We start from the raw sequence: 24,359 nt of genomic DNA, 5'->3' as shown, positions 1-24,359 counted from the left end.
ACCTCTGCTCCTCCAGGCTCCCAGAAAATTGGCTGCAGGTATAATCATTCATCCCCTAACCCTGGAGGATCTGAGCTGCTGCCAGTAATTTGTCAACATAATTTGGGCTTATTGTTTCCCCTCCGAAGTTTTATCTTATTTTCTTTTCCAAAATTAAGTACTTATTCATTAGAAAAAAAAAAAAAAAAGTTATGAATTATGTTTGAAACGTTCTTAACTCTTCTTAACTTTTTTAAAAACCACTCCCCAGCTCTCTCAAGGGTACTGACCCACCATGTTAGTAAATGCTGGTGCTCACTACTGGGAAGAACTCAAAGCCAAAAGGGGGCTGTTTCATAAAGTCACTGTATCAACCTCCTACTACCTTAATCTACCTATCTCATGATAGATTTTTTTTTTTTTTTTTTTGCATAGTGTATCCTCCTGGTCATTGGCTCTCTGTATTTCCCCAGCTTCACTTGGGCAAAACATTCAATATAGCTGCTCAATATCTTAAGTGTATAATCCATAGTTCTGATGTCAAAGCTAGAGCTAGATGACAGACAGACCTCATCTTTGTAATCCCCCAGCCTTAGCCCACTTCACTTCTGGAGAGCATGGCTAGCAATAATCCTCAGGTAGCCAGTTCCCCCAGCCAGTATACAAGAAGGCTTTTTGAATTCTCTCTTACTTAGGAAGAAAACCTTGAAAAATATACATTGATAAACTGGACCAAAATAGATAATGTTAATATCTAAAGCCATATAGTTTCTATATATTACACACATACATTGTTTCTTCAAATTTCTGCTAAGTGTGGACTTTCAGGGACCAAGAAATCCACAGCCATGACCACCCTGATTGTCCGATAGGACCCATTCATGGCTTTACCATCTGAACATCTCCTTGAGGGGGTAGCTGAGGCTGCCAGCCAATAATCCCACCTCCCAGCCCACCAAAGCTGAACAGAGACATCACATTCAATACAACAAAAACCAAGGGGGGCCCAAATAAATAAATCATGCAGAAACCTCAAAATGCTGAAAAACAGATGCTTTTTAGTGCCAATAACTCTTCCATAACCTGCTTCATGCAACTTTGATTCCAAGGTGATTTATTTTTAATAGAACAAAAACAAAGGCACAAACATGGGGTTCGGATGGAAAAGAGGGGCTTCAAGTCTACAGAAATAAGGTCGCTGAAATGACAGACAGGCGATAACTCCGCCTGCAACGAAGCAACACAGTGAGGGTGACTCTTGCACAGATGGAAGCCCAAAGTGTTAAGAGGCAGCAGGGCCCATTGAAGTAAAAAGCAAGAGAAATTCTGTGTGGAAGTCTTGGCTCTGACCTGGATTCCCTCCCTAGCCCCAGAAAAGTTGCAAGCTTTCTATCTTTAGTTTCCCCTTATTTCAAACGAGGGTAAGACTCTTTTGACTCTCCTCAGCCTCATAGGAAAAGGAAGACATAAGCTCTCTTTATGCATGCAACATAGGACTGTTTCTGAGACAGATAAAAGGAAAGGAGAGCGAGTATCAACGCAAACACGAGAGGATGGAGAACTTGAAACAAACAGGACTTCTGCCACTGATTTGCATGAGGCCATAATTTCACCTGAAGGGACCAGAAGCCCAAGTAACACTGCACAGTGCACATATCATCAAACCAGCACCTATCAAACAATGTCAACTAACACTTTCATGCAGCACGGCACCCATGCAGGAATCTCTTAACGCAGCAGAGCTTTCTGATCCCCTCCACAGCCTCAGAGACAGAAGGAGAAGAGAGTGTGGCAAGGAGAGGAAAGGGCCTGAGAGTCCTAAACAGGATGAATGGAAAAGAAAATACGAGTGCAAAAGGACAGGATGATAGTGCTTTCCAAAGGAAAAAGAATAATTAGAAGCAGTAAGTATAAACCACATGAAAAAAGGAGAATGAAACAGAGATCATCAGATTGGATGGGACATAAAGACAAAAAGGAAGGGGAAAAGCCACAGCTTCTCTCTTCCAGGAGGCACTGAGGCCCCATAATTTATGCAAGGGCAAGCCTTTCAAAAGAAACACTCGTGTGTGTTGGTGTGCACATACTTGTGTGTTCACAGTTACACAGAGACCTCCCAGCCTGTGCTGCGTTCTGCAGTCCCTCCACCTTCTGCACATCCTGAAATCAAACATAATGGACTTGGGGAACTATCTCCAAAATCCCTCTGTGGTACACAGCCTGGGCAGTCCAATTTTCTCTCCAAGAGAGGATGCCACAGCCACCAAAAAACACCTCTAGCAGTAACAAAACCAAACATCTTTTGGACAGCAGAAGGCTGAAACCTTAGATCTTACTTCTCACACCGGTGGTTACTGCATGCGGTAGCCGTGACAGACACCCACAAAGCCTGAACAGCAATGGTGTCACTCACAGCGTGCCTTAAATTTGGCCTTATTCCTTTCCTCGTTTTTTTTAATCTCAGCTCAACAGTAAACATTGCCTGCCCAGCCAGGTTAGCAGAGCCAGCTGATGGTGATGCAGGGTTTTTGTCTCCCATATAACAAACATTGACTAGTACTTTCTATTTAGAGCAACCCCACATTGTAAACCTGTCTCCTCCCTTTGATAAGAGCCATATCGCTAGATAGCACTAATCCCCATCCCTTTCTCAACACAAGATAAAACAGCTTCGTGGTAAGGGTAGATAAAATCACCACTCCACGTAGATTTTTTTTTAAGACTAATATTGTGCAGAAACACACACAAAGTCAGCCACAAATGACACCGCTTCCTCCTGAAGGCTGGTGCACAAGGTGCACAAGGCCTCAAGGTGTGCTAGTCAGTATTTTCTGACTAGCCTCTTTCTAGACCAGAAAAAAGTCCTTCAGAGACAAATAAGAGTCTCCTGTTCAATATTTCATGTAATGATTCCACCTAAGGTGTAAAGAGGAAAAATGCCTCAACACTTAGCCAGAAAATAAGCGTCACCTTTCCCTCCCTTTTACTGCGTTTACACGTTAAAAGTCATTAGAAGGGGATCTGCCAGATGCCCAGGTCCAACTGAGACAGCACAGCCTCTCAGATGGCTGGCTCAAGTCCCAGCTCTGACCTGCATGGGCAGACTTGGGGCAAGAGGGAGACCTCAACCTCTCCCACCCTTCTCCTTTCTCCGCTGCCAGGGGCCCAGCAGACTGCTTCGGTGGGAGTCGGTGTCTTGGAGAGATCTGCACTTCACCCTGAACATCTGGGCTCAGGCAAACAGCGAGGGTTTGCTTCCAGCAAAAAAAACCCGCACTCCCCTTACAGATTTTGGGAGGATAGTCTCTTTTGGGACAACAAAATTAACTCATCAGGGCACCCGCTGCAAATCATTTTACACGTGCTTAAATGCAGGATCCAACTTCCAGCATCCCATCGACCCAGCTAGGGATTCCTGGGGAGGGAGGGTGCACGCACAGCCTTCACTCTGCAACAGCCATCCTTCATTTCAGCTCCATGGCAAGCAAGGAATGCTGAGCGTATGTCACAACTATCAAATGGTCTTTTTTAGCTAACTGACAACAGACGCCATTCGGAGTCAGCGTATTTTGATTATGGTGCATTGTTAGCAGCATTCAAGAGCCCGCTCGCCTCTCCGTGTTGTTCAACACCAAAATTAAATTGTGGTATAATTAGCCTCGCTCCAGCTACACCTTTCCATCTGAAGGGATGCAATACCTGCAAAAGCTGTGCTGGGTATAAAATGTGCTCCTGATTATGAAGCGTTTGCTTAATCTCGAGGGCGCCGCCTTGTTTTTTGAGGCTCTCTACAAGTCACGCACTCTTGTACGTGCTGCCCGTTATCTCCAAAAGGCTTAAAACTGGAATCCCTGTGATTCACATTTTCCAACACTCATGGCCAAACCCTTCCCCAGATCAGCTTTTCTCCACTTTCTCCTATTCCACAACAAGCCGAAATCTGCAGCAAGGCAGAAGTGGCTGGGCAGCTTGGCTCTGCTAGCCACACATCAGCAAGCTGGTGGCCACAAAACACGCCAAGCCCGAGCTGTGGGAGCTGTAGGAGGGCAACCTCCAGGGGTGGTTTGCCAGGCTGAGGTGGCTGTGGCTCCCCAGCACCTCCACCCACTCATTGAGGGATGGCTTGGAAGCACGTCTGGATGACATTTACCCAAAAAAGTTGGGCTGAGAGGCCCCTGTGGCCTGACTGTGCCTCCCAGGGAGGTTTTGGAGTTCCCAGCAGGGCTCATGGCAACACAGAGCTTGTGTCATGGCCACAGGTGGAGCCGTGCCTCAGGACAGACTGACTGTCCACCACTCTGCAAACACTTCCAGTCAGCCCCACAGCTCTGATCCTACCGAAGTTACTGGTGGCACTGCTACTTACTTCTTTAAAGTATCTAGAGAGTAATTTATTACTTCACCATATAACTTCTTAATCATATATGTCTGCCATACTTTGTTATCCCTGCATGACATATAAATTAAGGTATCAACCCTACCTGATGATATTGGAGAAGAAGTAGAAAATCTGAGTGCACAACCAAATAATTGTCTTGCCCCAAAACCTCAGTAACAGACCTGGGAAGAGCACCTGCATCTGCACTCCTGCCTTGTGCTGTCAGCAGCGTGGCGTCCCTCATCTCTGCCCCTCCAACATCACTGTATCAGTTCTCACCCAAAGGATCTCTCAAACTATTATCAGGACAGACCAAACCCTGGCTCAATACACACACATGCACTTAAGAACATAATTAATCCTCTCCGCACACACTAGTCATGTGCATACCCTAGCTCTGGCTTTAAAGGAAAATAATAATAAAAGAGATCCCTCAGAGGGGTAATATGAATGAAGCTAGATGTAGTCATAGCATACTTCTTCTACAAAGCCATGCCACAAAGCACTGCCATGGGCCTCATGGACATGGGAAAAGCAAAACGACGCTCCCCTGGTAGGTGGAAGCCACGCTAGTAAAACTGGTTTGTACAACAGGGAGGAGGGCCAGGAGCCTCCAGGGTAAATCACCTGCAAAATCCACTGGGCAAAAAAGGGCAAAGGAGAGAACGGCATGAACACAGCAGCCATGCTGCCTCCAGCCATGCATGGGCAACATGATCCAGATATCTCTCCTTAAACATCCAGGCTAACACTGGGTGCCTCTTCCCAAGCATCCCTGCAAACAGTGCCAGGAAGCTGCCTGATGCCAACTCGCCTGTGTGCTTGAAATGCTCCTCTCCCCCTCACTGTCACCCTTCCACCATGGTGATGCCCTGCAGCATCTCTCAGCCACAGAGCCCCTGTTCCTGCCAAGTGCCACCCAAAAAGCCGGCATGAATGCTAGAAAGGAGAGAGACAGCTTGTGATGACCTTGTGGTGATATGGCTGTGTCCATCACCAAAACACAGCCATACCCACAACATAGCAGAACTACTCTCCCACATCACTGCACAGCACTATGCAAGAGCAATTTTATAAATTACAAGCCAGAGGGACACTCTCCTCACCTAAAAATCTGACCGACTTTATAGAATCATAGAATACGCCGAGTTGGAAGGGACCCACCAGGATCATCAAGTCCAACTCCTGTCCTTGTGTAGGGCATCCCCAAGATCACACCATGTGCCTGAGAGCATCATCCAAATGCTTCTTGAACTCAGGCATACTTAACCTACACAAGGTACCTCTGTGGTGCACATGGGAGTGGCCACCAAGGCCTGGTCCTGAGGAGCAGAGGAATCCTCAGCACTCTCTCAAGCCTAAAACCAAAGTGCCACCTACTGAGTCCCTGGGACTTCTCTTCCCTCCCAGGAGGGTTTCCAGCAAGGGGATGGTCACAGTGAATACTTTGCTTGCCAGATTAGGTCAAATCTCAGCAAGTGGTCACCATGTACATGAGAGGACATGCCTTGGGTTGCTGCCAAGCATCAGCAAGGAAGTGACAACCCACCTCGGACAGGGCCATCTCTCTACACCGCACCCCAATGCAACAGTAGAACATCGACAGCCAAGTATGGGGTCAAGACTTTCACATCCATGGATAAACCACACCTTGCACTGACGGAGCTTGCCCTGGTTCAGCACAGGGTAAAATGCTGATAAGACAGAACTCCTTGAGTGCCAGGCTTCAGACATTCGTTTCAACCATTTCTATTTTCACAGATGGCTGTAGCACTGCACCCTGGCAAATGGGATGAATAAAGCCATGGGATTTTTAATCTGCTCTTCCCCTCTCCTCCTGAGAGCTACGCAGCCTTAAATGGAGTTATTTAAAGCCAGTGTTAAAAACACCAGCTATGATCTGACCTTCTCGGTAATGACAAAACTGGACCGAAACCTAAAGACAAAATGAATGAAAAGAAAATTACAAGGTAAAGTTTGCTTTCCCTGAATGTGTGCCAGCTGCAAGAATCTTAGATTACCGCGCTGCAGCTTTCCAAATTTTAAATACAATAATTTTCTGTATTAAGGGCCCAGTACCTCTAATGGAGGCATAATTAGGCATTGATGCCATGCCCATATGAGAGGAGCTTGAAAAACTTAAATAAACTGTGAATGGCAGGATTAATACCGCGGCTTTTCATTTTGTACAGCTGTTTGAATACAGTACACTGCCTGTGATGGCATCAGCTGTTGCTTTACTCTGGGTCAGTATTTCTGAAGTTAAAACAGGCAGTTCTTTTAAGCAAATGAAGAATCACCCCTCTTATTGTTGACTGGTTTCTTTCAGCAAAGAGGGTCTGATGCATATTTGCTTTTAAAAAAAAAAAAAAAAAAAAAAAGAAAAAATACAAACTGCAAAAAAACCCAAACCCTAGCTGGCAAATTCAAAGCCTGATGACGGTAGTAAGAGAATTTTAATTTACTGTGATGGTCCTTCAGGACGGAGGAGTAAGTAATGCAGTTTTGGAGATCATCTGCACAAGTGGGAATATCATATAGATGCCTGGAGAGTCCTTGAGAAAATAGCTCACCTCGGCTCTGATTGAAGAGGAAAGACAATACTTTGGTGAAATACATTTCTGTATTTCTAGGAAAGGCTCCAATAGCAAATTGCTTACTAATGCAAGAAGCCTTGTAAATTTTATTATGAATGGAATGCGCAATGGCAGGAGTGTGACACAGTGCAGCATCTGCACACACAGTTTAGCCAGTAAAAAGTAAATAAATAGGTTACTTATAAGCTCTAGAAGACACATGAAAATGCCTCTTAAAAAAACCTCAAGCTCGGTGAACTCCAAGCAAGAATATAAACAGCTCCCAAAACTATCTTCCCAATATTTTTTTTTTTTCCCTGCTAGGTAAATTAGTTCTCCAGTAGGTTAATTTTCAGTTCTTGGTTTTATGGTTGGAAATACAGCTGAAGAGGGTTACGCTAGATTTCCTCACTGCCTTTAAAAACTAGCTTATCAGTGGACACAGAAGAAGCCATCTGTGCAGGGAGCGCACCAGGACAGCAAACCACCATTGCAAAATAAAATTCTCAGGTTACAGAGAGGAGGACTGATCCTGAGGAAGCCTAATGCCATATTCACCTGGGAAATATGACCCCCAAATTGCACACACACACACACACACACCGGGACAGGTAGCAGGCAGCTCTTCCCTCTCCTCGCAGCCTGGCTAAGCCCTTGTTCATACCACCTTGGCCAAATACATCCCCAAATCCTTGGTATGGTAAAATTTTCCCTTTCTTCCTTTTTTTTTTTTTTTTTTTTTTTTTTTCCCCCAGACAGTGTTAAAGTCAACATCGTTCTCCAGCTGCAGGAGCAGAAGGAGAGGAGGGTGCAAGAGGCAGCCCGCTCTCTGCAGCCCCGGCCGGAGTGATGAGGAACTCCAGCGGTGAAGCGCGGCTGCGGAGATGAATATGGCTAATGAAAAGCTTACCTAAAGCTCGCGGGGAGCCCGCACCCGGCCGGCCAAACCTCTCCAGAGGAGCGGGCATGAGGCCGCCAGGATGCTTGGGAAAGACGAATTAACTAAAAGTTAATGTGGATGTTCTCATTCAAAAGAAAAGTGGCCTACTCCAAAGGGGATTAGGCTAAAGTGAACTAAGGCCACTTTACTTCTGAATGAGAGCATCCACACAATAGTGCAATGCACTTTAACTAATGCACTTTAATTTTACATCCAATCAATTTGTCTTACCTCTCCTGAGTGTCCTTGTGTGGACAAACCCAGAGATTCATCGAGTTTTGAGGCCAGGCGGGAACCATTAGATCAACCCATCTCACTCCCCACACGTTATGGGCCATTGCTTCTCACAGTTATCCCTTTATTGATCCCCAAAACTCATGGATGACTAATGTATAACCTCCGATGGGGGGAAAAAACATTTCTTAAACAGGGTGCCTGGCTCGAATTTGAAGATGCTTGCAAAACAAGAAGCCGCTTGCAAAACAAGAAGCCACCATGACTTTCTGGAGCCTGTCCTGCCACGGGCAAAAGTAAGAATTGCCAAATTTGGGCACAAATCCATCTCTCTCTGTCCTACCTTCCCCACATCCCAGAAGTTAACAAGGAAATTCAGTCTCCGTATTGTTACTTTAAAATTTTTTTTTTAAATTGCGAACAGGCCTTTTTCTTTCAGAAAAAAACCTCAGATTTTGTTTTTTAAATTCATCTTACCAACATTTAAATATTGAACACTTGCCCAGGTATTTGCCAGTGAATCTCAAGCCCCTCTTCCAAAATCCCATAACCATCCGAAACCACTCACTGCCTGCACTATCACAACAACCCACATATATATGAAGTCTCCATGTTGCTCTTCATCTCTCCGAAATAGAAAATAAATGAAACCCTGAAAGCAACAAGCAGCAAGACAACTTGATGTGTTGAGCCTGTGGAGGCAATGGAGACCCCTTCATGCCAGCAGCTCCTTTGCTAACAGAGACCCCAAGCCACCTCAAAGGTACTGAAGCTTTCTAGGGATCTCACCTAAATTTTAAAATAGAAGACCCGAGGACATTGGCCTGCAGGGATTCTTCTCTTCCCTATGCTCTGATGCCCGGTTACAGCTTTTTTTTTTTTTTTTTTTTTTTTTTTGGCTTTTCTAGGTAGTAAGAGGGAAAGGGCCACACTAGGCATGCCAAAGAAGAGCTGAACCAACTTCTAACAAGTTGTCTTTAAGTCATGTTACAGAGTATCAGTGGTGGGTTAGATACAGGGCCATTAATCAGAGGCAGAAACACATTCAAACAAGGCAAAACACAAAATGCGTGCTCTGTTAGAGTTACTCGCTTCAAATAATGCTGCGACTGCAGGAAAAAAAAACCAAATATAAACACTAATTTTCAAATTTGCCATGCAACTCACAGCCTGCTTCAAGCAACCGAGCATCAGGAGAGGGAGGTAACACACCAAGGACATGAGGTGATCTGCAGTACACCCCAGTCTCTCCTTTCTCCCCAACAGAAAACAATTCCAAAAACCTTCCAAAATTTTACCAACCAGTTCAAAACAACCCTCCTCTTTATTTTCTTAAATTAGTTTAGATTATACAAGATAGCTCCTAACTGTATGCTCATATAACCAGAAAAAAAAAACCCCAAACGCAGAAATGAAAAACAACAACAAAAAAGCCAGAGATTTCCTAATTTAAAGAAGCTGTGCTGGATTTTCACTGCTTTTTAAAGTGGTATTTATCAGCACAAGCCACATTTGCTCCTTTTGATTGTGCATCATATAATCTGATATTTTTAAGTGCCTACTCCAGGCTGCGTTAAGTAGCCCTTCCACATGCAGAGCCCATCACCTTTATTGCCACCTATGAATGATCAGCCAGGGAAGACTCAAAACCTCAACCATAAAGCTAAACCTAAGGAAAATTCCTTTTTTCACAACATCCTTGCAGACCTCCAAATTGCCCCAAAATAGCAATCCGCAGTCCCTAATGCAAAGGTGCAGTGTGATCCCGCTTCTGGGAATGCCTCGGGATACACCCGCAAAAGTTTAGAGATGAGTTCCAGGGTTACCTGGGGTTTAAACTCAGCTCAGTTGCATTTGATATTGAAAAAGATGGGGGGGGGGGGAAAGGAGGGAATTAAACTATCCTTTGCAACAAAAGGTAACTTAATTTTAGAAAACTTTATGCTAAATTAAGCCTGATCGTGCAAGTTAAGGAGCGCAGCAAATATTATACTGAGCTGTAAGGAGAAATGCATTTGGGCTGGTGAATGATTTAAAAAAAAAAAACTAAAAACAAACAACCCGAAAAACCCCCAAAGATTATAGAAGAGACATGAAAGCATAATTTTAAGCAAATACACTCAATCTCATACCTACCTATCAATATATTCACTTACTTAGAGAAACATTCTTTTGCTAGTACAATTTCAGCCACAGTATTTTGGATAATAACAGGTTGAGAATATAAATTTAACGTAAAGATAATTTATATTCTCAACACTAATAGTCTGCCAAAGTCAAGCAAGGTAACACCTTCTAAGTATCACAGAAAAAAAAAATTACCACAAACAAACAAACAAACAAAAAGGATTCACTGGAGCAAGGTGGCATAAAGTCAGAGGAAGAAAATGAAATTTTGATCCTTGTAAGTTATTTTGTTAGCCCTCCTCAGACTCCTACTTTGCCGTAACTCCTTCATCATGCAGGAATTAATTCTACCATGCACCTTCTGTACCGCATCTGTTATTTTTATGCCAGCTTCTCCAATATGGCAGTACATATACCAAAGACAGCAATATTCTCAGCTCACTCCGCTAAAAACCATACATGGTTTGAAACTCCCAAAGCTAAATAGTATTTCTCGGTAATTCTTCAACCCCAAGGCATTATTTTTGTATTGGCTGCAAGCTATAGCAAATTTGTTTGAAGGATTTGGGAAAGTTAGTCTAACCATAACTGCTCGATGCCCTAAACAACCCATCCACCTTCCGATATGCTAGATATTGCGTTCCAGTTTATCATTATTTCTTCACAAAGAACACTGTATTTTAAGTAATTCTTCCATTTAAAAAAAAAAGCTGCTGTCAATCCGCATTTTGTTTAGAGAAACTCTGGGACTGCGCACATTAAAAAAATAAATCTATTGCAACATAAATAGGAGCGTTGCTTTATTATATACATATATATATGATATACTATCATCCAAGAAGGGCCATCTAAAATGCCACAGTTGCAAACATTTAAGACTGTAACAAAAATGACTGGGACTCTAGTATCAGTTTACTATCCTTCAACAATTTCCCTGACAGTGGAGTCAAATAATGTTGAATTATGGACCTTCTTACAGGAAGTCTTATTTCATCTTCATTTTTTGATCATTTCCCTCCTAGTCCCTATAGGAATTTGGCTCCTTGCCGATTTGCCTTTAAAAGTTTCTGCGCACGTAACTATCTTGCGCATTATTAAATGACAATTTTTGTCAACTAATACCACTGTGGGTTTGCTCAACAAGTTTATTTTCTTGTTTCTGGTTTGTCCCTACAAAATCTATGTTATGCTCCTAGTGTCCTTCATCTTGAATGTGGTGGCTACTTTACACCATGTTTTCCTTAAAGGACTTTCTAAAAGCTTTCCATAGGCATGATCTTGCAGGGAGATTTTAGATCAGACTACAGCACCAGGGTGCCAAGGTGATGTGGCTTCATGAGAACAGCTCCATGGTAATAGTTTAATTCAGGACTAGCCAAGAAACTGATTTCTGCTATCTGGCTACAGACAGTCTTTGGTGCTTTTTTTTAGAGGGAGGGAGTTTTCCCAGCCGCATCACACAACAGCTGTGTTTTAAATCTTTCTGGACCCCGACAAACAGTTGAAAATTTAAACATGCAAATGTTCGAAAGGCTAATAATTAAAAAAAGTTTATTTTGAAACTTTTGAGGATGGGTGTAATCCTTCAGCTAGGGATTTTAAAGTCTCAGGGGCTGGTTGATCTTGAGTTCAATTATCCCCAGAAAAAAAAAAACCACAACAGCACAACAACCAAAAAAACCCCAAATAAAAAACAACCCGACACCAAAAAACACAAAATCCTAACTCCTGCCTTGTACTTCTGGAGCCTTAATGGTAAACAACAACACTGCAGGTCCCACCCTGGCAGGCAGCGGGGTCGTGCCTGTGGGAGAAGGATGCTATTTTAGTGACCTATTGCCACTGAGCTAGTTAAATCACTGAACAATGGTTAGTGTTATGGGGCTTTACTTTGCAAAATCTAGCATTAGTGTCATTGCTTTCTATTAACCGGGGGGGACTTAAAGGTACCAGCATGGAGGGATCTGGAAGGAAAGACTTAATAAGGCGAAAACCACTAAGTTTTTTAAAAAAAAAATAAATAAAACAACAACAAAAAAAACACAACACAAAATCAACCAAACAAAAACCCCCAAACCCTGTTAACTGTAACCTTTACTACCACAAAATAAGAAAATGTAATTAAATACATAATAAAAGCTTTTACATACTTACTCTTTTACTACCCTGACAAGTGCAGCCGCGGGCAGGCTACGGGACGGTCCCGCACCGGCAGCTAGCCCCTCTCCCGCCGCCCAGCCTTGCGCACCCGCGCAGCCATAAACGCGCCCCGCGCAGTGACATCCTAATTAGCCGCCCCAGCGACAAGCACTCAACACCTTATTATTTAACCATTAGGGTCCTGATACTGCCGGCTTCGCTGGGGCTCGAATTGGCAACGGAGTTTACCGGGGGCGCGGGAGGCCGCGTATCCCCCAGTAAGCCCACCCCTGCCACGCGCAACCTCCGCGGGTGCCCAGCCCCCGCGGGTGATTTCCAGAGCCTCGTCGGCCGGGAAGGTGGGGGGCAGCAGGAAAAATGAGCGGTTTTGAGCCTTTTCCCTTCGACGGGGCAAGGGAAGCCCCGCTCCCCGCGCAGCTCCGCGGGTGCGGAGGGGCAAAACGGCAGCGGGGCTGAGCGTCCCCCTGCCCGGAGAGGAGACGAGTTCCCCCCGGAGAGGCCGACCAGCTCCGCGGCTGGCGCAGAGCCCGCGCCAGCCCGGGGTGCTGGGGCTGAACCTCCCGCCGGTGCGCAGCCTCTCCGCGCAGCAGGAGAGGGGCCGGCGGTGGGCGCGCAAAGTCCGCGCTGCTGGACGGGGGAAAAAAAAAAAAAAAAAAAAAAAAAGGGGGGAGAGGGATAGGGGGCACGACCCTCTCCTCCCGGCAACCCCAAAACTATAGCTTCATTTCTTTAGCTTTCACTTTAATAAAATAATGATTCGTTGGGAAAATGGGGTATAAATCTTCATTTTGGAGGCAATTAAAGTGTTGATTTCATTCGTGCCCCTGAGCGATTCTTGTAATTTGCTCAAATAGCTTTATGTACCCAGCACTCCAGAGCTTTTAGAAACCCATTTTCTAGTTAGACTTGTTGGATTACAATTTTTATTCAACAGCAGCGAGCAGAGCTTCTCTCAGCTAGACCCTCGCTGTAGGGCTCTCCTCTCTTTAAGGCGCTGCGCGGGGCTGCTGCTCCCCAGGAGCATCTTCCCCGGCCCCGGGGAAACATCCCTGCCGCTTCGAGAAGCCTTTCCCCTTGGCAATATAATTGCGGGTGGAAAAAAACCCCAAACAAACAAAAACAACCCACCCCAAAAGCCCCACAATATGGGCACATAAACCCCTTTTAAAAAGTTCACGCTTTCCTCCAAGCTTCCCTCCCCCTGTCACGGCACTACCAGCAGCCCGATAGCCTTTGGCAGACAGGAGAAAATATTTAAGATACTGCCCACGCTGCGATGCAACACACCTTGATGTCGCTAATCTATAAAATAACTCCTGGGTGACAGTGCTGGTGATAATGGCAAAGCGGCTGAGGAAACTCCTGTCTGCTTGACTGCGCCTTGCTTGAACAAAAGGAAACCTCCAGAGTCGGGAGCTGATTGCTCCTAAGACTGTATTTACGAAGCTGATCATAAAGAAGAAATAACTTGGGGGGAGGGGGGAACGGAAGGGTGCTTAGCCGGAGATTTTTTTTGTGTGTTCAGGGTCCCCTCTCTCGCAGCCTGCCCTTCGGTTGTGAGAGAGCCGATCGCGAAAAAACCGGCACTTTTACCAAACTCGAAAAAAAAAAAAAAAAATTAAAAAAAAAAATGAAAAGGAAAAAAAAGGCCAAATCTCAGTCACTTCCATCATCTAGGAGCTTAATTTAGCTCTAGGCACCTCCTGAATTAGCCCCAACCGCTCCCATTAAAAGGCAAGAATCCCGGCCTCTGCCCAGCGGAGGGGACAGAGCCGGGAGGAGAGGGGGAAGCAAAGCTTTACCAAAGCATCCGTTTCCCACATTGGCTACAGCCGGCATGAAGGTTCGAACCATCCCAGAGAAAATCTGGACACCGTCAAAGCCAGGCAAGGCTTTGCTGGAACGGGTTTGGGGGTTGGATATTTTGTTGGTTTGGTTTTGGTTTGGTTTGTTGGGTTTTTTTCTTTGTTAGTTTTAAAGAGGTTAAAAACATGAAAGATAAAGGAAGATATTTTAAAACCTGGGTCCCGTTTTATTTTCTCCTTTTTTTTTTTTTTTTTTTTCTATTAGGTAAAATAAAATGGGCGCGTTTGCAGCAGGCAGGCGTGCACAAAGCAATGTTCACTGAAGTCTAAAAGCGTTCGGCCAAGGAAAACTGACAAGACGGACTAATGAACCGTAGAGACGAGAAGAAAATAGCCAGTATTTGCTAGATTTCAAACACTCTCTGTCTTCCCCAGACCACCTATCTCGGATTTAATTATTATTTTGGGAAGCGGCTCCAGCCCTTCCCTTCCTAAGTCACCAAGAAGCCAGCGATTCACAACTCCCACTTCCATTATTGTAAAGGGTAAATAAAATAAAGACAAAAATTAAAAGCGACAAGAAACAGGTCGAGTTTGCAGGCGATGCTTTTACAAGCTCATCTCACCAGGTCGAATCCGGGAGCAAGCCTTAATGAAGCAATAATAGCCACATTATTCAAAAATTTTCATTTCGATGGAAATTTATCTAAAAGAGACTTAATCATATGCAAATAATAAAAGGAGGCGTAGTGACCCAGCGAACGATCTGCATACAAATTTCAGCGTGTGCAGCATTGGTGAGATCATACCTGATCTGTTAGATTTGCTGATCTTGTTATGTCTTCACTGTCCGATTTTGATCCGCCCTCTCTATCGTCTATGACCAAATCGATAGGCATTTTTCCTTTCAAACAGCTAATATACCGGTGGCAGAAATTGTCACATAATTCGTGTACCTACATTATGACAGAGGTAAAAAAAAAAAAAAAAAAAAAAAAAAAAAAAAGCGAGAGAGAGGAAAAAAGGAGGAGGGAGGGAAGGGAGAAAATATAATCAGCAATACATAAGTAAAATTGACAAGTGCAACCAGTCTCCCCCCTTCACCCCTGTGACATCAAAAGTCCTAAACAGGGGAAACACACTGCAATTATCCCCCCGAGACCTCTAGACGCATCCAGAATTAGGAATAACTTTCTTTTCTCGCAAAATAGAGATATCCCAGAAAATTGACAGTGACAAGATGATTCACAGGCTACAACATATTCAACACCCGTGTTAAATTCATCTGCTCCCGGAGCTGTGGCCATTAGAGAGGTGACCTGCATGGGTGACATTTAAGGTAAACTATTTAATTTCATCCAGTTATTTCATCATAAACCCTCTCCAAAGGGGTATGAGTACAGAAAAAATGATTTTTTTTTTTTTTAAAAAAAGGGCTGAAATACATTGTAGGCATCCAAGCCCTGAAGTCCCCAGTCGCTCTGATAGACTCCTACCTGAGCCGCCTCTATTAAATGGGCAGATTTTAACACATTTTGGGTAGAACGAGAACAACCTGCCAGTTATGGTTAGATAAAGTGCCTGAGGCACCCGAGAAACTTTTCAACTATTTAAAAACCTCTCAAAATGTTTATTTTTAGGAGAAAGGGAATTCTCTTCTAGGCCAGCTATCAATGACACGTAAAAAATTCTCAGGAAACCAGAGCGCACTTTCAATTTAATGTGAGCTCGGATGACACTGCCTTCTTAGAAATTAGCATTCTCCCTCCTAATATTTCTAAAATAGCCAGCAAAAAAAACCTGCATGTAGGCTGCAATCTCTTTCTTCTGCTCAGAGGTGTACAATATTCCCAGGAACAAGAGACAGACACAACTATCAACTCTGCTTTGTCTCTGCAAAATGTTACAGGACAATCCCTGCCCTGAGCCTGACCTGCAGATGGCTCTTAAAAAAAAAAAAAAAAAAAAATCCCCATCATAGCTAACTGTAACCAAAGTCTCTTCCCCACCACCACCAAGAAAAAAAAAAAATAAAAAAATTTTTTTTCCTTTTTTTGAATTTTTTTTAAATGGATCACAATTTCAGGGACTTGGCTGAACTAACCATTTTGAGTCTCATTTGCGGCACCACAGAACTGCAACTATTTATACAAAGCCAGCAAAGTATTACAATGAACACAAGGCCTGGGCGTTTGAGAGCCCGGTTTTAGAGGCTGAAATTGTAATTAAACTGCGAAGAGAAATGGACGCCAAGATTGGTCTTGACACTAATTACCAGAAAGAAAGACATTTATGCAAATTTACCAGAAGCCTGAACTTCAGCAGTACTGAAACGGAGGAGGAAGAAAGAGAGAGAGAAAAATTACCTTCTCTAATTCCAACAGATGAAACCTTAATACTTGTATGGCTTGAATCATCTGCAAAGATACAAACAACACGAGTATTTATCTCATTCCTGGATTTGGGGATATTTCCCACAGCCGCCCCTGCCGCACTTTGTAGCTTGACTTTTCTCTAGTAGTAAATAAAAAGTTGTTTTGATTTATGGCAATAACACTAAAACTTAATAGCAGTGGCTTTGTGCGCTGTTTAACAAGAAGCGATCTAGAGCTAACAAAAAAAAAATCCTTCTTGCAATGAAGCAACTAAATTATACGGATCATAAACATTTCTCCTTTTTTTTTTTTTTAAAAAAAAAAAAAAAAAAAAAAAAAAAAAAAAAAAAAGGAAAGAAAAAAAGAAAGCCCTCTGAACACTATGGCTGGCTCCTTGCTTTGCAAAAAGCAGGAGTAAGAGTCCAAAGGAGGCAAAATACGTGTTTATCCTTAAGGAGGGGAAAAAAAAAAAAAAAAAAAAGGAGAAAAGACCTCATTTTCCGGGAGTTACCGGACAGTGCATCTCCAGCCACAGCAATCCTCTAAGTTTCCCATCACATTGCTTAAAAGGTGCATGGAGGGGCTGGCTCCAGCGAGGATAAATCCCCGCTCCCCTTGGGCAGCCGCAAGCTCCCATTTGGATGGGGCTTTCCTTATAGGTATCCTTATGGGATTTTTTTTTCTTCTTTTACTTCCACACAATTACCACACTGTCTTTACTTGTAATTACAAAAATCACCATAAAAATAATAATAATAATAATAATAATAATTTAAAAATCCACGTAAGAATTTTTCGATTTAGCACCATCGAACTACCTCTCCAGAAGACACAGAAGTTTTTTTTATAAAAAAGAAATAAATGGGAAGGGAGGGTGGTAGGGTGGGGGTGGGGAGAGGAAGAAGTGTTGTTAACTCTTACCAAGTTATCCAGTTCAGGATTAGAGGAAAAGAGGGGTTTCTCTGCTCGGATCTAAATATAAGAAAGGGGGGGAAAGGGGGAAAAAAATGATAATAAAAAAGATGTGAAATATGGAAGCAGAAAAAGCAGACGTTATTATTTCTTGCTTCATTACACTGTCGGGTCCATTATGTAAGCTTCCGTGCGAAGCCCTGACTGCTGGGTTCAATGCAGCAGCCAAACACTTGGACAAGTGAATTACATACACCGAAAAATACCTACGGAGCTCGCCGGACCGAGCCTCGGCTCCGGCCCCGGCTCCCGGTACCGTGCAGTGCAGATCCCGCAGGGGCATGGACCGCTCCGGTCATCGCGTTTCTTTAGGGGGGTGGTAAATGCCGAGATTTCCCCATTTATTTTGTTGTTTTGATTAGAGTTGGGGTATTTTTTTGTTGTTTGCTTTGGGGTTCTGCCTCTTGCAGTAAGAGGGGGGGAGGAGGGGGAAACGCGCATCTTTATCTCAGCAGAGACTTGTTTTTCTCGTTACGATTTTTTTTTTCCTTTTACTGTTTCAACCCGGTTTTGCTGACCTGTTTGGCGAACACTGCTATGTCTTCATTGAAAGACTCAGAGGAGCAAACATCGCCTCCCGCTACCCCGGGCTCCCTGGGTGTGCATGTAGCTAATTCACATTTCTCAAAAATCAGTGCTAAAAGAGGGAACAGGGGGTGTCTGAAAGAAAATACAATAGTCACACAGAGGGGAGAAGTAAAAACAAAACAAAACAAAACAAAAAAAGCCCAAACTACACAACGTATCATAACGAAGTAAAAAAACCAAAGACAACAATAGTTAGTCCCACAGTAGCGTGTGTGGGGAGGGGGGCATCCATCGAGGGGGCTCCGGCACCCCCCGCCGCCTCCTGGCCCCTTTGCGCAGCCGGCCGGCTGGCAGCCCCACATCCCCCCGGACTTATCTAGCCATAGATATTGTTAATACAACCTTAGGACAAGCTAAGAATAAAACCCAAGCCGGTTCCAGCAGCCATTTTGAATTAACTTTCCTTGTCTTTAGGAATAAAATAAAATAATAAATGTAAATATCTGGATGTACACTTCTGCTTTTCATGCTTTTAATTCTCATCTGCTGCTGGAGGACTTGCTGGGAGCGAAGGGGGAAAAACAAACAAACCAACAAAAAAAAAAAAAATACAATCCAAACCAACCTAGAAAAAGAAACAATTTCCATCCAAATTAAAAGAGAAAAAAGCCCCCAAACCCACCCCCCAGCACCCAACAAGCCGACCCACCAGCAGGCGCTGGCCAACCGGGCTGCCTGCCTGCCGCCCCCCACCCCAACCCGCGGGGGGAACCAGGTGCTTTTGGGCTCTCCCAGCTCTAAGAGCCTCTCCGGGAGAAAGGCTGTGTGTGCATCTGGCTCCCTCGGCCGTTTAATAATTTAAATAAATAAATAAGCGTGGGCACACACACACACACACACATATACATGTATATTTATAACAGGGAGTTGTTGGTTTGGTTTTTGCGTAGTTTTGTTTGTTTGTTTGTTGTTTTGTGGTGTTCGTTTGGGTTTTTTTTTCCCCCAGGGCTTCATACTTTTCCTTTTTTTAGGTACTGTACACCAGTGAGTTTTAACCAGTGCTACAGATTCCTGATAAACCGATAAAGAAACCGAACGTGATTTTTTTTTCTTCTCTCTCCCTCCTCCTCGCTGTTTAGGGAGCGATTTTAAAAGGCTCTTAAACTTCCTTTCAGACTCAAGCCGGGCAGATTCATTTTAAAAGCATCTGCCTCCCAACACAACCCATCAGCTCACATCGCAACGGCCTAGAAACTGCTCTGCAAGTTGCCGCATTGAGAAGCATTCAATGCTGTTGGATAATCGTGCTTTTTTTATTTTTTTTAAATAAATTAAAAAAAAAAATAAAAAGAAGAAACTTGAGAGTAGCAGCTCCCGAGTTTTCTCCTTCCTAGCACAAGGAGCAGCAAACAAGGTGGAAAGTTGGGCAAAGCGCTCCAAAGTCCCCCTGTTCCCAGACCCCATGCAGAGATTTACCACCCGGCGCAGGTTGTGCCCTGGGAATATTATTTTCCTCCTCCTCCCCTCGGTGATGCCTGCAGCCCCTCCAGCAACCCCCAGCTCCTATTCTCCGGAGTCCCCTGCGGCTCTCCGTGCCAGGGGGACCCCAGATCTCTTTCTTTCTTTCTCTCTCTCTCTCTCTCCCTCTTTCTCTGTCTCTCTCTCTCTGCCTCCCTCTCTCCCTCCCCCCCCCCCCCCAACCCCTTTTACAAAATAATAATAAAAAATTAAGAACACGGCCTTCTGCCGTGTAACCAACCCACCCTTCATCTCCAGCCCGCGCACACACACACATACACACACAGGCACAGAGAGACACACACAGACACATACCCCCCACCCCCATTCCATCCTCCCCGGCTCCATCCCTCGCAAGTTGAGCGCAAGCTTTCCGCGGTCACCTACCCGTAGATGGCATCTTTATCTCTCTTGAGGGCGTCGTTGACAGAGGCGCCCATGGCGGGGGGCATGGCGTTGGCGTGGGCGGCGTGCGGGTACTGATGCGAGTGGAGCGGCGGCCCGTGGTTGAGGTGGTGGACGGGCTGCATGGGGCGGGCGCCGTGGGGGTCCCCGTACATGGTGGTGGGGATGCCCACCCCCTCCATGCCGCCGTAGTGGGGCAGCTCGTCGTACTGCGGGGCAGAGAGAGCAGAGAGAGGCGTCAGGGGAGGAGGAAAGGGGGGAGGGGGGGGGGACGGGAGAGGGAGGGGGGAGCAGAGCCCCGCTGCCTTCGTGTCCATCCCCCCCCTTCCCATGGGGAGAAGCCGCTTTCCCCCCGGGCTCTGGTGCCGGGTCTCCTCCTCCCCTCCCCACCTCGCAGCCGCCGGCCCCGGGGAGGGAGACGGTGCCCCGGGCCGGAGAGCAGCAAGGCTGGGCTGAGCTCCGGCCCGGCTGCCCGCAACCCCCCCCCCCGAGTCCGTGGAGAAATAACAATAATAACAATTTATTTTTTATATTAAAAAAATAAAATTAAATTAAAAATCCCCATCTCCAAGCCTCCCACACACCCCTGGTGAATGGAACCGGTTCACGAAGCCCAGGTCTCCCCTTCGCTAAACTTTTTCCCGCTGATAAGCAACAGTCAGGTACCAACCTCAGCGAGGATGCAAAAAAGTTTTCATCAGTGGAAAAAAAAAAAAGAATAAAAAACCCCAAAACCCAAACCAAGCAAAAACAACAACAACAACAACAACAAAAATCAGAACCAACAGAGAGATTTTTGGGGTTTCCAACAATTCCACACGAAGGCAGTTTTAAAGCTGAAAGGCTGGAAACGTTTGCCCGGGCTCTCGGGATTTTGGGAATGCTTTTTTTTTTTTTTTTTTAAGTAAAAAAAAAAAAAGCGGGGGGGGGGTTTCTTTGTTAAAGATTAAGGAGAGAAAGCTAACGCGGTTCCCAGGCACTGGGGGAAACGGCCACTTTTTATCTATTAAAAGTGAAGGTGTGAATAAACACTTTTCAAGATCCCTGACACTTGCTTAGACCGAAAGAGTAAAAGGCAAGTTGTCAGCAGAAGAACTTTCTTTCCCAACCGGCACTCGGAGGGGAGGCAGGCAAATTAGACAAGAAAAACTTCTTTCCAGGGCTTTTCCCCTTCCCTAAATCCCTGCTCGCCCGACTCCGTCCGGTTATTTTTTTTTTCTTACCCACAAAACTTCTATTTAGGAGGTAATTGGAAGGAAAAAAAGGAGATCGCATCCAAACCAGAAACAACAATACATATGGCAGTGCATGCTGGTAACCTCTAATTCAAAGTAAAGTGACTTTCTTTTAAAAACAACTTCCCCCCCTCCGGCCCCCCGGCATTGCACTGCACCTTTTGTGACTACATATATATATATATGTAAAAAAAACCCAAACCAAAAAAAAAAAAAAAAAAAAACAAACAAAAAAAAACCAAACCCAACAAAAAACTCCAGAAGGGGGTAGAGGGAAAAAAAAAAAAAAAGAAAAAAAAAGAAAAAAAAGAAGTTGTGTTTACTGCCAGCTAGAAGTTATCTTCCGAAAGTGAAGCGGTATATTATCACTAACACAGAAAAAAGCTCAGAGACATGCACACATTCAAATATTTTAAGCACTGGTGACTTTTAAAAAGACATTGTAGGACTAGAGCTACAAAACCAACAAATACAGAGGCTCGGACATATTCACTTACATGCCTGCATGTCATTAATGTATAGAAAGCTTGCCTTTTCGGTGAGAGATCCGGGACGGGGAGTAAAAGAATCACGAAAATATCAATATATACAGGTTTTAAACCTATAAGTACAACTGATAAATCCTCCCGCTCCAGGATACTGCTTTGTGCCCCTGCTCCAAAGAGGAGGGGGGAAAAAAAACCACACACAAAACTTTTTTCGCAGCGTCTCTGTCAGCCACGTCTCAATATTATTTTACATTTGAAATCCATTTTTTTTTTTAATACGTACCCTTTGCGCCATCGGCCTGCTTGCTCCCTTCCTACTTCAACTTCTAATATATCCTCTTTAAGGCCAGTGTGAAAAGAAAGAAATGCGAAGTTCCCCCCCCCTCACCCCCCAAAAAAATGCAAAAATCCCTTAGCGTCGCCAGTAATGAAAGCAATGGAGTAAAATCTTCGGCTTGCTGGATCTCAGCGAAGCGATACGGTAACTCAGCATTAAAAAAAGGAGAGAAAAAAAATTGAAGAAAAAAAAAAAAAAAAGATCAACTCTGCCTCCTTCCTTCCTTCTTTTTTCTTTCTTTCTTTCCTCGCTCCCTGTCTGTCTCTCTCTCTTACTCTCTCCCTCTCGTTTCCAAGACAGCAGCGGGGCGAAAGCAAATATCCTTTCCCCAAATCAGTTTTTTTTTTTTCCTTTCCTCTTTTTTTTTTTTTTTTTTTTTTTTTTTTTAAAGTGCCCCTCAAACCCAACTACCAAGTCTCATGGCTTTTTGCCACTCCGGCTGTCAATCACAGGCGAGGTTGTCAAGGTGGTGAATGACTGATGATGATCCGCTGCGTGTGCTCCCACCGCGCAGGACACCTCAAATGGGAATTTTCGAGCGCGCTCACCCAACAAAAAAAAAAAAAAAAAAAAAAAAAAAAAAAAAAAAAAAAAAAAAAAAAAAGAAAAAAAAAAAGAAAAAAGAAAAAAATTTATAAAAAAATAATAAAAAATTAAAAATCGAGGGAGGAGGAGAAGAAGGAGGAAGAGGAGGGGGAAAAATTAAAAATTAAAAAGGCTCTCTAACGCGTCGGCTCTCCTTTTATTATGGTTATTATGATGATGATGATGATGATGATGATGATGGTTTTTTTTTTTTTCGCTCCTCCTCGGATCGCTCCTAATTCCTCGCCGGCGCCGGCTCGCTCTGCCCCTGCGCGGCGGCCGGGCGAGGCTGGCGGAGGCGGAGGCGGGCCGGGCGCGGGCGAGGGTGCCGGGCGGAGCGCCGCGCCGTGCGGGGCGGGCGCGGGGAGGAAGGGCAGCGGGGAGGAGGAGGAGGAGGAGGAAGGGAGGGAAGGGGAGGGAAGGGAGGAGGAGGAAGGGAGGGAAGGGGGGGGGGGGGCGCGGCGCTGCCGGGCGTCCGCCGCCGCCGCCGCCGCCGCCACCGCCGCCGCGGCGAGCGCAGCGCAGCGCCGGGCTGGAGCAGACTGCGGGAACCCGGAAGTAGTGGTGGCCATAACAGGTCGCGTCTTACACAATGCGCTGGGCGGCAGCAACTCCGACACCGGCGCGGGGGGGGGCCGAGGAGGGGTGTGCGTGTGTCTGTGTGTGTGCGTGTCTCTCTGTGTCTCTACGCGACGCCCGCCCCTGCCTCACGCCGCGCCCCCGCCCCGCGGGGAGGACGCACGACACCCCCCCTCGCCCCCCCCCGTTCTTGCCCCTCCGTGTCTGTGCGTCCCACCCTCAACCACTCCGGGCGCGGGGGGCTCTCCCGGTCCCTTTGTCTCGGCTCCGCGCCCGCGCAGCGCCCCGGGGCCGCGCCGCCCGCCCCTCGCCGCCCCCCACCTCTCCATCATGTCTTCCCCCCCAACACACCCCTTCCCCTCCGCTCCTCTCCCTCCCTCCTCTCCGGCTCCCCCCGCGACCGACGACCGAGTGAGCTCACCCGGCCCCCGGCCGCCGCCGCCGCGCCGCCGCCGACCAATCACCGCCGCGCCGCCCCGCGCCGCGCCCCCATTGGTCCGGGCGGGAAGCGGGGCTCGGGCCGGCAGCGCGAGCGCGAAGCGGTAGGGGCGGAGGGGAGGGGAGGGGAGGGGGGGGGGGGCGGGGAGCGCGCCGGGGCACCCGCAGGGCGCGCAGCCCCCGCTGCCCATGGGCACCCCGGGGCGCTCCGCTTCGCCCCATCCCCCGATTTCTGTCCTTTCCCGCCCTACCGGTACCCCCCCCTCATCTACCTAACCGGGGGTCCTCTCCCGTCCAAAAGCACATCCATCCCTCCATCCCTCCCCGCGGGGCCCCCGCCGGTCTGGGAGCGGAGAACTCCGCCGTTCCCCTTCTTCCCCCCTACCTGCATCGCATCTCCTTCACCCCCTCACCCCTGCCGGGCGGAAAAGGGAGAACTCTCGGTAGAAGAGTGCAGCGGTCCCCGAGTGAGCTGCCGGGGTGGTGGTTGGATGGCTGGGAAAGGGGGGGGGGACGGGACACAGCAGTAAACCCCCCAGGGGCAGCGGCTCAGCTTTCGCCGCCACGTCTCAAACTTCAGGGAAACCCGTTCCTGTCTTCCCCCCTCTCCCTTACCCGCTAGGACCGGCCTTTTATCCCAGCAGGAGAAATAAAGACCTCTCAGGTAAGAGCCGTTTTCGTACCCTAACTCCTTCTCGTC

At 46.0% G+C, this 24,359-nt stretch overlaps 1 protein-coding gene across 3 annotated transcripts in view; it reads right to left on the bottom strand.

Annotated features, from left to right (window-relative positions):
* MEIS1 (Meis homeobox 1) overlaps positions 1 to 24,097 on the bottom strand; it is a 110,933-nt gene extending 86,836 nt beyond the window's left edge. For 2 of the 3 annotated variants that reach the window (XM_030447323.1, XM_030447326.1), the window contains exons 1-6: positions 22,004 to 22,610; positions 19,980 to 20,206; positions 18,065 to 18,206; positions 17,496 to 17,546; positions 16,566 to 16,616; positions 15,009 to 15,155 (exon numbers count right to left, since the gene is read on the bottom strand). In XM_030447323.1, coding sequence (XP_030303183.1) covers positions 15,009 to 15,155; positions 16,566 to 16,616; positions 17,496 to 17,546; positions 18,065 to 18,206; positions 19,980 to 20,206; positions 22,004 to 22,015 — 630 coding nt within the window. In that variant the 5' untranslated portion in view covers positions 22,016 to 22,610. Of the gene's footprint in view, positions 1 to 15,008; positions 15,156 to 16,565; positions 16,617 to 17,495; positions 17,547 to 18,064; positions 18,207 to 19,979; positions 20,207 to 22,003; positions 22,611 to 24,044 lie in introns of those variants that run through there. The other variant, XM_030447324.1, reaches the window with a different exon arrangement.
* Positions 24,098 to 24,359: the final 262 nt, after the last annotated feature.

This window comes from Calypte anna, chromosome 3 (assembly GCF_003957555.1).
Source record: "Calypte anna isolate BGI_N300 chromosome 3, bCalAnn1_v1.p, whole genome shotgun sequence".
Taxonomy (NCBI): Eukaryota; Metazoa; Chordata; class Aves; order Apodiformes; family Trochilidae; genus Calypte; species Calypte anna.
Note: the sequence above shows the minus strand (reverse complement) of the source record. Positions and strands in the feature narration are given on the sequence as shown.